The sequence below is a fragment of the Microcaecilia unicolor genome, chromosome 1, assembly GCF_901765095.1.
Source record: "Microcaecilia unicolor chromosome 1, aMicUni1.1, whole genome shotgun sequence".
Taxonomy (NCBI): domain Eukaryota; kingdom Metazoa; phylum Chordata; class Amphibia; order Gymnophiona; family Siphonopidae; genus Microcaecilia; species Microcaecilia unicolor.
The window spans coordinates 253,473,354-253,491,419 of NC_044031.1; the positions used below are offsets into that span (position 1 = coordinate 253,473,354).

The window sequence follows — 18,066 nt, forward strand, 5'->3', positions numbered from 1 at the left end:
GGTGCGGACGCACCACGGACGGATACAAAGGCATTATAGTATTTTCGGTCTTATTCACCATCCCTTTCCTAATAATTCCTAGCATCCTATATGCTTTTTTGGCCACCGCCGCATACTGAGCAGAAGATTTCAGTGTATTATCTACGACAACACCCAGGTCTTTTTCTTGAGCGCTGAGCCTCCAATGGTATAAAAATTGGCGCTGAAATCATTGCCTAATATGCGTATTCTATAATCGGCACCTAAAGTTAGGCACCAATTATAGAATACGCTCAGTTGATATTTCAGTGCCTAAATCTTTGTGCATCTATTTACACCAAGGAAAACATGGTGTAAATCTCGGTGCGCAGATTTAGGTGCACTGGGCTATATTCTATAACTTGGCGCCTAAATTTTGGAGCACCCACTAAACACTCATTTCCCCACCCATAACTACATCCATTTTTGCCTCCGCACGTTAGAATTTCAGCACACATCATTACAGATATGCTTAGTGAATTCTGCGCCTAAATTCTAATCAGTGCCAATTAGTGCTCTTTATTGCTTGTTAAGTGCGGTTATCAGCACCTTATTAGCTAGTTAAGCTTGTCGTGTTGTTACAGAATCTGCGCTGATTTCAGCACTGATCTCTAGGCACGCTATATAAAATCCGGGGGATTGTGGCTCTGAATGTATGTATTTTTTTTAAAAAAGCTCTCACTGCCAGGTTTACATGATGATTTAGAGGGGCATAATCGAACGCGAATGCCCATCTCCATGGGCATCTATGTCCGAGAACGGGTACGTGAAGGGGTGGGACAGACCGTATTTTCGGAAAAAAATGAGCGTCCATCTTTTTTTTCGATAATACGGTTTGTGCCCGGTAAATGCATCGGATTTGTGCGGATTTGAGCTGGGCGGTTTCGTTTTCCAGCAATAATGGAAACTGAAGGCGCCCAGCTCAAAAACGAACAAATCCAAGGCATTGGGTCATGGGAGGGGCCAGGATTCATCGTGCACTAGTCCCCCTCACATGACAGGACACCAACCGGGAACCCTAGGGGGCACTTGTAAAAAGTTTTTTAAAAATTAAATACCTCCCAAGTCCATAGCTCCCACCCCTTGGGTGCTGAGCCCCTCAAATCCCCCCCAAAACCCACTGCCCACAACTCTACACCATTACCATAGCCCTTATGGCTGAAGGGGGGCACCTACATGTGGGTACAGTGGGTTTTGGGGGCAGTTTGGAGGGCTCCCATTTACCAGCACAAGTGTAACAGGTAGGGGGGGATGGGCCTGGGTCCACCTGCCTGAAGTGCACTGCACCCACTAACAACTGCTCCAAGGACCTGCATACTGCTGTAATGGAGCTGGGTATGGCATTTGAGGGTGGCATACAGGCTGAAAAAAAAGTTCTTAAAGTTTGCTATTTTATGGTGGGAGGGGGTTAGTGACCACTGGGGGAGTCAGGGGTGATCATCCACGATTCCCTCCGGTGGTCATCTGTTCATTTAGGGTACTTGTTAGTGAAAAATAGGGTCCAAAAAAAATGGCCCAAATTCGCGTTAAAAACGCCTTTCTTTTTCGATTATCGGCCGAGGGCGCCCATCTCTCCTTGGCCGATAACCACGCTCCAGTCCCACCTTCATCACGCCTCCGACACGGCCCCGTCAATTTTGCCCATTTCCGCAACAGATTGCAGTTGACGACGCCCAAAATCGGCTTTCGATTATACCAATTTGGGCGTCCACGGGAGAAAGGCGCCCATCTCCCGATTTGGGTCGAAATCTGGGCGCCCATCACTTTCGAAAATAAGGTGGTTAGTAGTCTTTAAAATCTATGGGTTTGTCTTACGTCTATTATCTTACTTGTTTTATATAGGGCTCATTTACTAAACCATGTGAACCAGTTAACACATGAATGAGCATGTGCTATTACCACACAGGCATGCTGTTACCACAGTGAAATGACAGCGCACATTGCTTTGCACAGGGGCCCACACGGCGACCCAGAACTACCACCAGCCCAACGGGGCCTCCAACAGTAGTTCCATCTGAAGCATGCACCATTTCTGGTGCAATGAAAAATATTTTTGTTATTTTTACTGTGGCGCTAAACCAGCGGTAATTGGGCATCACCATGCGCTGCCCGGTTACTGCCAGGAAACCGCGGGAGCACTTATCACCACCTCAGTGGGTGGCGGTAAGTGCTCCCCACTGCATGGCCACGCGGTAAGAATAATCTTACCACATGGCCATATTTTTTTAGGGGCTGTTTACCCGCTGCGGGTAAACAGCCCCTGCCACTACCGCAGGGCCCTTTTTACTGCAGCCTGGTAAAAGGACCCCACATTTTCTGCATGGTGTTTTAGGTGGTGAGAATTGGGCAGGTGATGTGTGGAAAATGGGTGTAAATTGCTGCCTACTACAATTAGTACTTGCTACTTTACCACACGCTGTCACTTAAGCGCATCTGCTCGAATTACAACCAGTGATAACACATGGTAAGGAACACACGTCACCAACAATTAGCACACAACCTTTGCACTTACTGCACGTTAAATTTTGCTGTTAATGCGCAGTAAGTACAAAACTTTATCGCACTTTTATCAAAAGGTTCCTTAATTTCTTTAATGCTTTTCACGATTCTGTGGTATGTGTCTTTTTTGTAATGTTCCACAGTTTATTTATTTTGGTGCTTTGGAAATCCCACATCGTCTCTTTTCTTCCTCTGCATCTGTGTGTTTTCTTTCTTTATATTTTATTTTATTTTTATTTTTACACCACCATGGTTTGTTCATCATTCTCTCAGTTCTGTGGTTAAATTTGGGGTTTTTTTTTCATATGTACAAACATGTTTTTATCTTGCATTTTTTTTGAAAGGTGGTTTATCTCATCTATAAATAGACTATATTTATCTCTATGACGTTATTCTGAGTATTCTTTTCACCTACATTTATAATCTAAAGTACTGCTCCAGGATTGAAGTAGGGTGATGCAATAGACCATTTCTAGTTGTCAATGCTGGTTCGTTGCCATTCATTTTCTACAACATTTTAAGTAGAGTGGAATTCTTTGGGGAAGTTTCTAGAATACAATCACTGCTTATTAGTGGGGTAATTTTACAAGAAACTCCAGCACAATGAACAAATAGCAAAAAGAAGCACCAGGATCCTTCAAAATCGGGACACAATTTCTTTAATCGTGTAACTTGAACATCAATTCTTTCCTTAGTGACCCGACATGAGCCGTGATTCGGTGCACAGCGCCTGCTTCAGGGATCAATTATGTTGTGACTTCTAAGAAGCAACGGAACTTTCTCCTTTGAAGATGGCAATTTGAGTAATTGTCCCACTCAATACAGATGAAAAATACTTAATCACTAAACAAAATAGAGCAAAGACGATTCATGAATCAGAGCATGAAGGAATCATCTTTGCTCTATTTTGCTGAGCGATTAAGTATATTTAATCTATATTGACCGGGACAATTACTCAACTTGTCATCTTCAAAGGAGAAAGTTCTGTTGCTTCTTAGAAGTTACAACTTAATTGACTCCTGAAGCAGGCGCTGTGCAAAGAACAGAATATTAAGAAACTCCAAACAGCCCAGAACACCGCCGCCAGACTCATATTTGGAAAAACAAAATATTTTTATTACATTTGTACCCTGCGCTTTCCCACTCATGGCAGGCTCAATGCGGCGAGCAATGGAGGGTTAAGTGACTTGCCCAGGGTCACAAGGAGCTGCCTGTGCTGGGAATTGAACTCAGTTCCTCAGGACCAAAGTCCACCACCCTAACCACTAGGCCACTCCTCCATGAAAGTGCAAAACCCCTAAGAGAGAAACTTCACTGGCTCCCACTTAAAGAACGTATCACGTTCAAGATCTGCACGATTGTACACAAAATCATCCATGGAGACGCCCCGACCTACATGCTAGACCTTGTGGACATGCCTCCCAGAAATGCCAAAAGATCATCCCGCAAATTTCTTAACCTTCACTTCCCCAGTTGTAAAGGACTAAAATACAAGCTAATACATGCAGCCACCTTCTCTTACATGAGCACGCAGATGTGGAATACACTGCCAACAGATTTGAAAACAATCGGCGAAACAAATAACTTCCGTAAATCTCTGAAAACGTATCTCTTCAACAAGGCCTATAAAGAAAACCCATAGCTTAACTACACCACATAACTAACCCACTCCAGCTCTAAAAGTCATCTTTCTACAACTATCGGCCTGTACATTTTCTCTCACCCCTTATCTTGTTGCATCACTAATTATATTTGTTAACCTGGAATGGCTATGCCATAGCTAGTCTCTGTAAGCCACATTGAGCATGCAAATATGTGGGATAATGTGGGATACAAATGTAATAAAATAAATAAATAAAAATGGGTAATCTGAAAAATATGTGCCTACTTTTATATGATACAGTACATGCATATGCATTCCTGGAGGGTGGAGGATAGGCGTAGCAGGAATTGGGTCATATTTATGTTCATAGAATAGAGTTCGAACATGATTACTATTAATGATGTTATCTGTGAGTAAGGTTCATTGTTTCTTATAATTTTACAAAATATTTTAAGAAAATTTTAAATCTGACAAATCTAGTTCTTGAAAAAAATAGACTTTTGAGCATTTCTTTTAAATCACCGATGTTTACCTGCTTTGATGTCTATGTAAAATCATACTCTGGAGCTCTACAATTGCTGATGTTTTAGTGGCAGTGTTTGATTCTTGAACAGATAGAAAATTGCATATTTTCTTCAGAGCGAATGCTTAATGGTCAAACACAGATCCAGTGACCGAAAGAAGAGCAGGTTGCTAAGATTTCTTTTCCTGTCAAATAACAATAGACTCTCTGTGAAAAAAGAAAAACAAAATCTGTCTTTACCTATCCTATGATATCCCTTTGTTTCCTGTGATCTGCACCTGTTGCTTGTATGGTGGGAATAGCCAGTGACGGGGCTCAGTCAGAGTCCCATGTGACCAGGTCAAACGTGCGGTCATTCAGAGGTCATGGCCAGGTTACCAAGTCAAGGCTGCCAAGCGTTCATGTTGTTGTTTCTCTACCTCTATCCAACTCCCCCCCCCCCCCCCCCCAATCCATTTAACAGACTAACAAAATCCCTTTATAAGACCGCAGGTTTACATTTTGTTTGAATAGCTTGCACTTCAGCTGAATAAAAAGTCCCGTTTTAAGTTTATAAAGACTTTTCCAGGTCAGCTTTTCAATTGTCAAGGGCAACATATAAAATTTGTGTACTGAAGGCATGACACTCAATTTTCTCATATACAGACTGAGAGATGATAGAAAACAGACTTCTTGTCTTATTTTTCCAGACTTAGACATAAAATTAAGGTGGTCCATGGTATATGGTTACATTATTTCCCTAATGTTTTGAGGTTTATAAATAACTTTGACAATGAAATGCACACATTCATGCTGCCGAGAATCTGCTTTTAATTACTTGTACTTTCGATGAACTTTGGCGTTTCCTTTGAGTTTTTGCCTAATGTATGTGAACTGTGTGCCCTGCACTCCTGCAGTGAATTCACAAAACAAGAAAAAGAAAAGAAAGTGATGAATCCAAACTGGCTCTTTCTTGATGCCAATGAAAATGAGGTCTAACAAAATGTTTTGACCACATGCAACACCCTTCTGTTCACCCTAATTAGTTGAAATTGTTCCTTCCCGCTAGGGACTCTGTGCTCGGTGCTGCGGTTCCAGGTTGGCTTTCCAGGAAATGCCTTTTGGTTGACAACCTTTTTCTTTAAAATTCTGCTGCTTAAAAGAGCAAAATGCCCCATGAATGTGTTGAATCTCTGTTGAAGTCGTGGGGTTGGCATGCTAAGTCTATAGAACAGAAAAATAATATATGTGGAGGGGCATAATTGAACGGGGGGCATCCAAGATTTCCTGAGGACGTCCTCGCAGGACGTCCCCTTGAAGGGGCAGGGAAACCTATATTATCGAAACAAGATGGGCGTCCATCTTTCGTTTCGATAATACACTTGGGGACGCCCAAATCGCGAGATTTAGGTCGACCTTAGAGATGATTGTCCTTAGAGATGGTCGTCCCCAATTTTCAGTGATAATGGAAACGCCCATCTCAGAAACGACCAAATCCAAGCCATTTGGTCGTGGGAGGAGCCAGCATTCATAGTGCACTGGTCCCCCTCATATGACATGACACCAACCGGGCACCCTAGGAGGCACTGCAGTGGACTTCAGAAAAAGCTCCCAAGTGCATAGCTCCATTACCTTGTGTGCTGAGCCCCCCAACCACCCTCAAAACCCACTCCCCACAACTGTACACCACTACCATAGCCCTTAGGGATGAAGGGGTGCACCTAGATGTGGGTACAGTGGGTTTCTGGTGGGTTTTAGAGGGCTCACATTTACCACAAGTGTAACAGGTAGAGGGGATGGGCCTGGGTCCGCCTGCCTGAAGTGCACTGCAGTACCCACTAAAACTGTTCCAGGGACCTGCATACTGCTGTCATGGAGCTGGGTATGATATTTGAGCCTGGCATAGAGGCTGGAAAAATATTTAAAAAAAATTATTTTAGGGTGGGAGGGGGTTAGTGACCACTAGGGGAGTAAGGGGAGGTCATCCCCGATTCCCTCCGGTGGTCATCTGGTCATTTAGGGCATATTTTTGTGGCTTGGTCAAAAAAAAAGGACCAAGTAAAGTTGTCCAAGTGTTGTCAGGGATGCCCTTCTTTTTTCTGTTATCGGCCGAGGACACCCATGTTTTAAGCACGCTCCAGTCCCGCCTTCTCTATGCTTCTGACACGCCCCCATGAACTTTGGTTGTCCCCGCGACGGAAAGCAGTTGAGGACGCCCAAAATCAGCTTTCGATTATGCTGATTTGGGCGACCCTGGGAGAAGGACACCCATCTTCCGATTTGTGTCGAAAGATGGGCGCCCTTCTCTTTCGTAGTTCCACCCCCAGTGTGCTGCATTTTTGTATAATTAATACCGCAGGGAGTTAATGCCAGGTTAAATGGGTGGCGGTAAGTGCTGCCCCTGAAATGGCTACATGGGAAGTGTGAACTTACCGCTTGGCCATTCCTATGTTTGGCCTTTTTATCCACTGCTGTAAAAGGGGCCCTAGTGTGCGGCAAAAACAGCTACTGTCACTAGCACTGAGCCCCTTTTACCGCAACTTAGTAAAAGGCCTCAAAGTGATATAGAGGGGCATTTTAGAAAGAAACGTCCAAGTTGCGATTTGGATGTCTTTGCAAAACGTTGAAATCCAGGGGTGGGGAAACCCGTATTTTCGAAAAAAGATGGACGTCCATCTTTCATTTCGAAAATACCATCAGAGAAGTCCAAATCCTTAAATTTGGACATCCCTTGATTTGGACGTCCTTGGATCTGGACGTTTCTGACTTTCAGCAATTTTCAAAACAAAAAACGTCCATGTAAAAAATGTCCAAATGCAAGCCATTTGGACATGGGAGGAGCCAGCATTTGTAGTGCACTGGTCCCCCTGACATGCCAGGACACCAACCGGGCACCCTAGGAGGCACTGAAGTGGATTCACAAATTGCTCCCAGGAACATAGCTCCCTTACCTTGTGTGCTGAGCCCCCCAACCCCCCCAAAACTCACTACCCACAACTGTACACCACTACCATAGCACCTATGGGTGAAGGGGGGCACCTATATAAGGGTACAGTGGGTTTCTGGTGGATTTTGGAGAGCTCATTGTTTCCTTCACAAATGTAACAGGTGTGGGAGGAGGTATGAGCCTGGGTCCGCCTGTCTGAAGTGCACTGCAGTACTCACTATAACTGCTCCAGGGACCTGCATGCGCTGTCATGGATCTGAGTATGACATCTGAGGCTGGCACGAAATATTTTTAAAGATGCTTTTTGAGAGTGGGAGGGGGTTAGTGACCACTGGGGGAGTAAGGGGAGGTCATCCCCGATTCCCTCCAGTGGTCATCTGGTCATTTCAGTCACCTTTTTGTACCTTATTCGTAATAAAAACGCATCCGGGTGAAAACGTCCAAGTGTTTGTCCAGGGACGTCCTTGCTTTTTTCGATTATGGGTCAAAGACGTCCAAGTAAGTCTAAGTACTTTGAAAATGAGCTCTATAGCCAGTTAACTGCAATATTCAGCACTTATCTGACTATGGAAGTGATTCCCAAACCTGGTCCTGGAGGCACCCCAGCCAGTCAGGTTTTCAGTATGTCCACAATGAATATTCATGAGATAGACTTGCTTGCAGTGAAAACAATGTATGCAAATCTCTCGCATGAATATTCATTGTGAATATCCTGAAAACCTGGAACAGGTTTGGGAACCACTGGTCTACAGTAATTCCCAACCCAGTCCTCGGTCACACCTAGTCCCATCAAGATTTCAGGATATCCACAATGAATGTTCATGAGATAGATTTGCATGCAGTTGAGGCTGTGCATGTAAATTTATCTCATGCATATTCATTGTGGATATCCTGAAATCCCGATAGATTAGGTGTACTGGGTTGGGAATGGCTAATCTAGAACAACATAGCACATCTAAATCTGTCCACATAGTTTAGGTTTATGGAAATTTAATGTTACTAAACCAGTGACTCCCAAACCTGGTCCTGGAGGCACCCCAACCAGTCAGGTGTTCAGGATATCCACAATGAATATTCACAAGAGAGACTTGCTTGCAGCGGAAGAAGTGAATGCAAATATCTCTCATGAGTATTCATTGTGGATATCCTGAAAACCTGACTGGCTGCAGGTCCAAGTTCGGAAACCACTGTACTAAACACACTTCACTCTTTTTTAGTCACTACATCATCTAATCTTTTGGAAAAAAAAATTCCAAACATGTCGGGAATCATACTGTTTGAGATGTTCTGCCATCACGTGTGGCACTCACTATGTTGTCCATACAACCCAGCTTTTTCAGGTGAATTGTATTTCAGTCTGTCTTGTGTGTCCTCAGGGGATAGCAGCAGGATAAAAGTGTTTTTTCATTTGCTTTTGTGTCAGGAAGTCCATTCACATCAGAGCAGGATTACTTTGAATACTTTTGCTGCCTCTCCACCCATCCACGTTTATAACATGTCCACCAGCAACACATTTTGTTTGTGTAGAGCCATGAAAAACAACCCCACTGTTGAAGGAAAGGACCTAATTCTAATAAAGTGGTTGCAGATCCTCCTTGTAAAAGAAAAGAACTGACTGGGTGTATTTTCATTTATGACATGTGCACATGGGTTCAAACAGAGGTAAAGCTAAAAAAAAAAAAAAAAATGGAGATTTTTTTGGGCCCATTTTGGCTTTGTCTTACTTTTGTGATTGTTTTACAGATCTTGTCTTGCTTTCCCAGCCAGCCTGTTAAAATTTCACAGCAATTCCCTCTGCTGACTTTGCTTTTTCATTCCTCGGCAGATCATAAAATCTAATCTGATCTCTCCTAAATAAAACAGGGTCCTTGCAGTTTGGCAGAGGTCTGACTAGTTTTTGTTGCACATATGGATAGCAAAGAATTTTTCATGTTGTGAATTTTCTCTTCTCGCACACTATTAGTTGCTGCTTCTAGGTTGGCATTCAGCCACAAATATGCAGAAGGGTGTAAAATGATTCCCTTTAGACTGTCTTCCCCAGTGGAGATCATATCAGGACGGAGAGAGTGGTTATTTTATTGAACGACAACCCTCTTCCTCTTGGAAAACCTAAAGATAGCTCTTTTGGCCTGAGGTAGCTGAATGAGTTAATAAAGACCATGTGTGTCTGCCAAGGCTACAGAAGTGAGAAGCTATAATTTTATCATTCCATAGACTTACTGAGATGCACGTACTAGCAACACGTTTAAAAAAAGCCTCTCAAGTGCTTTTGATGAGACTAACTTTAATTTAAAGGAACTAATAGATTATTGATTTAGTCAGCCTAACTCTGGACAAATCAATAATATAGTGCACTGCGTCTATCTTAAATCTTAACAATTGCTATCGAAAGAAGAAATATAGTGGATTGGCTCTATTATTTTGGGGCCCTTTTCCATTGGGAACAAAAAAACCTCTAATAGACATTTGTAAAGCAGGCAGCTTTTCTTTGGCTGTAACAGAACATGTGTAGCTAACATTGAGCACTTACGCAACTTCAATGGAAAGGAACATGCTGTTTGGTTTATCATCCAATTTTCTTCTCCAAACCGAACAGCGATTAACAATTAAGCCACAAGTCGAAAATGTAAGTTTATATTACAAATGTATTTCTTCGGTATGAAAAATCCACTACAATGGATTGTTATTTTTTCCCCTCTCCTCTGCAGCAATTGAAACGCAGAGTACAAGTTCTGAGGAGTTGGTCCCCAGTCCTCCTTCCCCCCTCCCTCCCCCTCGTGTTTACAAGCCCTGCTTCGTCTGTCAAGATAAATCCTCTGGATATCACTATGGAGTCAGCGCTTGTGAGGGGTGCAAGGTGAGTAGTAGAATGTGTATACAGAAATGTACTTTTGTATATTTAGATATGATCTCTAAGCAATTGAAGAGGATCATTGATCATCTAGAAATGGTGTTTCATTTCCTAGGGATGCACTCCACAGATAGCAGTCATGGGTCACGTCATTCCTTAGAAATTTCAACTTATTCCTGAGCAATACTGATGTACTGACATTCAGAAAAGGTTTTTTTTTGTTTGATTTTAATGTTAATATGTTTTTAGGAACTTCACAAATATTTCTACAACGTTTGTTTAGTGAAAAGAACATTTGGCTCATCTGGAAGGATCCAGAAACAAAAGAAGGAGGTCCAGGCCTCATGGATAATAAACAGCAAAACAAAAGAGTGAGACAACAAAGAGCAAGGATTCCATGGTGTTGTGCAAAACTTTTTATTGTTTTATCAAATCCAATAGCCTAATGTAGTAGAGACTCTACATGCCAAGTGCTGGGTTATGTACTGAATCGCCGAATGTACAGATGGTTTACTCCATTCTGGTACATGTACTGAATCGCCAAATGTACAGGTGTTGTGACGCCTGACGCAGGCACATACACCAAAACACGGCCATGTCGAGTCTCTATTTTATTAGGCTATTGGATTTGAGGAAGGTTTTACACAACAATGTGGGAATCCTTGTTTCCTCACTCTCTTGTTTTGATTGTCATTTGGAAGGATACTATAACCATATCATTCCATATAGTTTATGTAAACAAACAACAGTGAAGCATCTGGAATATACAGGGCCCCTGTACCTAAACTGTATTAAGCACATTTCTTAGTTTGCCCCATGTCAACTACTAATGCCGAGCCAAGGTAAGGGGCTTGGTGGGGGGGAGTTCACAGTTAGTGCACAGTAATCTGGGTATTAAGTGCTTTTTATGTCAGGGGCTTACAATGGGCGTGGAAGGTGTTTGGCAGTTAATGTGCTTCACTTACCATGTGCTAACATGAAGTTCACACGGGGCCACTTACCACCTCCTAAATAGGAGGTGCTATGTGCTTCCATATTAATGGAGAGCAGGTACCAAGCGTTAATTTGAATGTTAATGCACAACCTGCAGTAAAAATTGTAACACACCTAACAGCTGCCATTTTAAATCTGCAGCTACCCTGTGGCAAAATCCAGCATTAGCAATGGTAACTGCAAATTTTACAGCATAATGATCTATAGGTTTCCAGATTTCCTGAAATGTTCTATTTCTTTTACTTTTCATCTGCATTAGCTTCATACTTGAATACTCTAGAAACATCTGCTATGACTGAAGATAAGGACTATCCAGTCTGCCCAGTTTCATTCCTGGTGCAATTCCATAGATCGCAGGTGACCTCTGGTTTTCCCTGGTTAGTGCAGTGGACTTTGATCCTGGGGAACTGAGTTCGATTCCCACTGCAGCTCCTTGTAACTCTGGGCAAGTCACTTAACCCTCCATTGCCCCTGGTACAAAATAAGTACCTGAATATATGTAAACCGCTTTTCATCTGCATTAGCTTCATACTTGAATACTCTAGAAACATCTGCTATGACTGAAGATAAGGACTATCCAGTCTGCCCAGTTTCATTCCTGGTGCAATTCCATAGATCGCAGGTGACCTCTGGTTTTCCCTGGTTAGTGCAGTGGACTTTGATCCTGGGGAACTGAGTTCGATTCCCACTGCAGCTCCTTGTAACTCTGGGCAAGTCACTTAACCCTCCATTGCCCCTGGTACAAAATAAGTACCTGAATATATGTAAACCGCTTTGAATGTAGTTGCAAAAACCTCAGAAAGGGGGTATATCAAGTCCCATTTCCCTTTCCCTTTCCCTTTCCCTTGTGACTCTGGGCAAGTCACTTAACCCTCCATTGCCCCTGGTACAAAATAAGTACCTGAATATATGTAAACCGCTTTGAATGTAGTTGCAAAAACCTCAGAAAGGCGGTATATCAAGTCCAATTTCCCTTTCCCTTTCCATTTCCCTCCATACATCTTTCCAACTAGACATCTTCTGGCCTTATTCTACCCTTTTTTTTTTTTTTAAATTCCATCACTATATTTGTCTCATTCACCTTCACAGGGAGTCCATTCCATGCATTTACAGTGCTTTTCATGAAAAAATATAGAGAGATATATAGATGTGGAAACAGATTTTTTTTAATGACCATTCTCCCCCGGATTCTACATAGCACAACTTAAGTTGCACGTGCAAATCCAGTGATATTCTGGATTTGCATATACAACTTAATTAGTTAACAAGTCAATCAGCACCAATAATTGCCACTTAACAAGCAATTGTTGACAATAATTGGCATTAATTAGAACTTACGTGCAGAACTATCTAAGCATATTCTATAATGTGATGCTTGTAAATTCTAAGTCACATAGCTGAAAAGGGGGCTTGGCCAAGGACGTGGAATGGGCAGGTCATGGGTGTTTCAAAAATCTATGCACATTGTTATAGAATACACCTAATCCATGCTTAATTTAGACATCAGCATTTACACCAAGTTTTTCATGGCGTAACTGTCTGTGACTAAATTTAGTCACACAGATGGGCACTCAGCATCTTCTATAAACCACACAGGAATTTAAGTTTATTCTATAAAGTATGCCTAGGCATATTTCAACTGAGCTCTGATTTGTTTAGGTGTGATATATAGAATATAGTCCTCTGTGTCCAACTACTTGGAGCTCGATATTGTGGCTTCTTTTTCCAGAGCATTCTGAAATAGGTATGCCTCTTGTGCATAATTTATGTGTGTGAATGTCTCTCTTATTCCTCCGGTTTCTTCTCTCATCTAGGGTAAATGTATTTATTTTCTTAACTCTGATATCACATGACTTTTCTCCGAGGACAAGCAGGCTGCTTGTTCTCACGACTGGGTGACGTCCGCGGCAGCCCCCACCAACCGGAAAAAAGCTTCGCGGGACGGTCGGCACGCAGGGCACGCCCACCGCGCATGCGCGGCCGTCTTCCCGCCCATGCGCGACCGCTCCCGCCAGTTCCTTTTTTTCCGCGTCTGGAGAGAGTCGTGCCTCGCCGCTCTCTCTGTTTCAGCCGCCGGATTTCGATCGCGTTTACGCGGATCGTGCTTTTTCTTTGTTTAGTTTTGTTTAGTTACCGTCCGGTTTCTTTTTAAAAAAAAAAAAAAAAAAAAAGAAACCCTGCGCGTGTGGAGCACGCGCTCCCTTTTTCCCTCGCTTCCAGCGGGGACGCCGCGTTGCGGCCTAGTGGCCGCACGGTCGTTTTCCTTTTCGTGGTGTGATTTCAGCCACCATTGACGACTTTGACTTCGCCGACGCGATTTTTCCGTCGATGTCCTCAAGGGTCCCGAGTGGATTTAAAAAGTGTGGTCGCTGCGGCCGGCCGATCTCGCAGACCGACACCCACGCTTGGTGCCTCCAGTGCCTCGGGCCGGAGCACAATATCAAGTCGTGTTCCCTGTGTCTCGGTCTCCGGAAACGGACTCAGGTTGCGAGGCAAGTTCTGCGGGACCGTCTTTTTGGAACTTGCGCCGGCCCCTCGACGTCGACCTCGACGGCATCGGTATCGACGCCCGGTCCTTCGGTACCGGTATCGATGCCCGAGACATCGGCACCGATGGCATCGACCCCAGGAGAACAGGTCCCGTCAGCCCGCCGGTCCGCTGGCGAGGGTAGAGGTGAGCGGCCGCGTGGGCAGTCGGCCCCGGTCACTCCCTCAGCCCGTGGCCCTCGGGACCGAACCCTGTCTGACCCGGCTCCCCGGGACCGAGGGGGATCGTCCTCCTCCTCCTCCATACCTCCCGGCACCGGTGACGCGCATCGGAAGAAAGACAAGAAGCGTCGTCACCGGTCGCCCTCGGTGCATCCGGACATCGGAGAGGAGGCGGCGCCGAAGCGTCATCGTCGAGAGGAGAGGTCCCCGTCGGTCGTGGAGGTACCGACGCGTCAGGGTTCCGGCACCTCGGTGCCGTCTCCTGGCCCCCATCAGCTTCTGGCACCGACACCCCTACCGGCCCCACCGCCTTTCCCGGCAGCGGGCCTGGACGAGTGCCTCAGAGCCATCCTTCCGGGGATCCTGGAAGGGCTGATGCGCCAGGCTGTGCCGGCGCCGGGGGTGCTTGCGCCCTCGGCGCCGATGTCTGTGGCGCCGGTGAGCTCTAGCCCGGCGCCGGGGCCGTCGACACCGCCGCCGCTTGCGGCGCCGGTCTCGACCGCCACGCAGGTGGAGTCCCCGTCGACGTCGATGGAGGGAGCTCCGTCCCCGCCGGCGCGGGAGTCCACCGCTCGACGACACCGAGACCTCGGTGCCTCGACGTCGAGCCTGGCCCGGTTCAGGACTCAGCTACATGAGCTTATGTCCGATACCGAGGATGAGGACTTGTGGGGGGAAGAGGAGGACCCTAGATATTTCTCCTCAGAGGAGTCTACGGGCCTTCCCTCGGACCCCACGCCTTCACCGGAGAGGAAGCTCTTACCCCTCGAGAGCCTCTCCTTTGCCTCCTTTGTGCGGGATATATCTATCAGCATTCCCTTCCCCGTGGTCTCTGTGGAAGAGCCGAGGGCCGAGATGCTCGAGGTCCTCGACTATCCATCGCCACCTAGAGAGTCCTCCACGGTGCCGCTGCACAATGTCCTCAAGGAGACACTGCTTCGGAACTGGGTGCGACCGTTAACTAACCCCACCATTCCCAAGAAAGCAGAGTCCCAGTACAGGATCCACTCCGACCCAGAGTTAATGCGGCCCCAATTGCCCCATGACTCGGCGGTCGTGGATTCTGCTCTCAAGAGGGCACGGAGTTCGAGGGATACCGCCTCGGCGCCCCCGGGGCGGGAGTCTCGCACTCTGGACTCGTTCGGGAGGAAGGCCTACCAATCCTCCATGCTCGTGACCCGCATCCAGTCATACCTGATCTATATGAGCATTCACATGCGGACCTATGTGCAACAACTGGCGGACCTGGTCGAGAAGCTCCCGCTGGAGCAGTCCAGGCCTTATCAGGAGGCAGCTGAAGGCGTGCAGAAAGTTCCTGTCCAGGGGTATCTATGACACCTGTGACGTGGCATCTCGTGCTGCGGCCCAAGGTATAGTGATGCGCAGGCTCTCATGGCTGCGTGCCTCTGACCTGGACAACCGCACCCAGCAGAGACTGGCCGACGTCCCTTGCCGGGGGGATAACATTTTTGGTGAGAAGGTCGAGCAGATGGTGGACCAACTGCATCAGCGGGAAACCGCTCTCGACAAGCTCTCCCACCGGGCGCCTTCAGCATCCACCTCAGCAGGTGGACGTTTTTCCCGGGCCCGGCAGGCTGCACCCTATTCTTTTGCAAAGCGTAGGTACAACCAGCCGGCCCGAAGGCCTCGTCAGGCACAGGGACAGCCCCAGCGCGCTTGTTCCTGTCAACAGCGTGCGCCTAAGCAGCCCCCTGCGCCTCCACAGCAAAAGCCAGGGACGGGCTTTTGACTGGATCCACGGGAACATAGCCGCCCTCAAAGTGTCCGTACCGGACGATCTGCCGGTCGGGGGGAGGTTAAAATTTTTTCACCAAAGGTGGCCTCTCATAACCTCCGACCAGTGGGTTCTCCAAATAGTGCGGTGCGGATACGCCCTGAATTTGGCCTCCCTGCCTCCAAATTGTCCTCCGGGAGCTCAGTCCTTCAGCTCCCATCACAAGCAGGTACTTGCAGAGGAACTCTCCGCCCTTCTCAGCGCCAATGCGGTCGAGCCCGTACCACCCGGGCAGGAAGGGCAGGGATTCTATTCCAGGTACTTCCTTGTGGAAAAGAAAACAGGGGGGATGCGTCCCATCCTAGACCTGAGAGGCCTGAACAAATTCCTGGTCAAAGAAAAGTTCAGGATGCTTTCCTTGGGCACCCTTCTGCCAATGATTCAGAAAAACGATTGGCTATGTTCCCTGGATTTAAAGGATGCATATACTCACATCCCGATACTGCCAGCTCACAGACAGTATCTCAGATTCCGCCTGGGCGCACGGCACTTTCAGTATTGTGTGCTGCCCTTTGGGCTCGCCTCCGCCCCACGAGTGTTTACAAAGTGCCTCGTGGTGGTGGCGGCGTACCTACGCAGGCTGGGAGTGCACGTGTTCCCATATCTCGACGATTGGCTGGTCAAGAACACCTCGGAGGCAGGAGCCCTCCGGTCCATGCAGTGCACTATTCAACTCCTGGAGCTGCTGGGGTTTGTGATAAATTACCCAAAGTCCCATCTCCAGCCAACCCAGTCTCTGGAATTCATAGGAGCTCTGCTGAATACCCAGACGGCTCAGGCCTTCCTTCCCGAAGCGAGGGCCAACAACCTCCTGTCCCTCGCTTCGCAGACCAGAGCGTCTCAGCAGGTCACAGCTCGGCAGATGTTGAGACTTCTGGGTCATATGGCCTCCACAGTTCATGTGACTCCCATGGCTCGTCTTCACATGAGATCTGCTCAATGGACCCTAGCTTCCCAGTGGTTCCAAGCCACCGGGAATCTAGAAGATGTCACCCGCCTCTCCACCAGTTGCCGCACTTCACTGCTCTGGTGGACCATCCGGACCAATTTGACCCTGGGACGTCCATTCCAAATTCCGCAGCCCACGAAGGTGCTGACGACGGATGCATCTCGCCTGGGTTGGGGAGCTCATGTCGATGGGCTTCACACCCAGGGTCTGTGGTCCCTCCAGGAAAAGGATCTGCAGATCAACCTCCTGGAGCTCCGAGCGATCTGGAACGCGCTGAAGGCTTTCAGAGATCGACTGTCCTGCCAAATTATCCAAATTCGGACAGACAATCAGGTTGCAATGTATTACGTCAACAAGCAGGGGGGCACCGGATCTCGCCCCCTGTGTCAGGAAGCCGTCGGGCTGTGGCGCTGGGCGTGCCAGTTTGGCATGCTCCTCCAAGCCACATACCTGGCAGGCGTAAACAACAGTCTGGCCGACAGACTGAGCAGAGTCATGCAACCGCACGAGTGGTCGCTCCATTCCAGAGTGGTACGCAAGATCTTCCGAGAGTGGGGCACCCCCTCGGTGGACCTTTTCGCCTCTCAGACCAACCACAAGCTGCCTCTGTTCTGTTCCAGACTTCAGACACACGGCAGGCTAGCGTCGGACGCCTTTCTCCTCCATTGGGGGACCGGCCTCCTGTATGCTTATCCTCCCATACCTTTGGTGGGGAAGACCTTACTGAAGCTCAAGCACGACCGCGGCACCATGATTCTGATAGCGCCCTTTTGGCCCCGTCAGATCTGGTTCCCTCTTCTTCTGGAGTTGTCCTCAGAAGAACCGTGGAGATTGGAGTGTTTTCCGACTCTCATTTCGCAGAACGACGGAGCGTTACTGCACCCCAACCTTCAGTCTCTGGCTCTCACGGCCTGGATGTTGAGGGCGTAGACTTCGCTGCGTTGGGTCTGTCGGAGGGTGTCTCCCGGGTCCTGCTTGCCTCCAGGAAGGATTCCACTAAAAAGAGTTACTTTTTCAAGTGGAGGAGGTTTGTCGTTTGGTGTGAGAGCAAGGCCCTAGAACCTCGTTCTTGCCCTGCACAGAACCTGCTTGAATACCTTCTACACTTATCAGAGTCTGGCCTCAAGACCAACTCAGTAAGGAATCACCTTAGTGCGATTAGTGCTTACCATTATCGTGTGGAAGGTAAAGCCATCTCTG

At 46.9% G+C, this 18,066-nt stretch overlaps 1 protein-coding gene across 1 annotated transcript in view; it reads left to right on the top strand.

Moving 5' to 3' along the window:
• Nucleotides 1-18,066, top strand: part of RARB (retinoic acid receptor beta) — a 256,557-nt gene that overhangs the window by 32,741 nt on the left and 205,750 nt on the right. Inside the window, exon 2 of the mRNA XM_030205690.1 lies at nucleotides 10,278-10,426. Coding sequence (XP_030061550.1) covers nucleotides 10,278-10,426 — 149 coding nt within the window. The remainder of the gene's footprint in view (nucleotides 1-10,277; nucleotides 10,427-18,066) is intronic.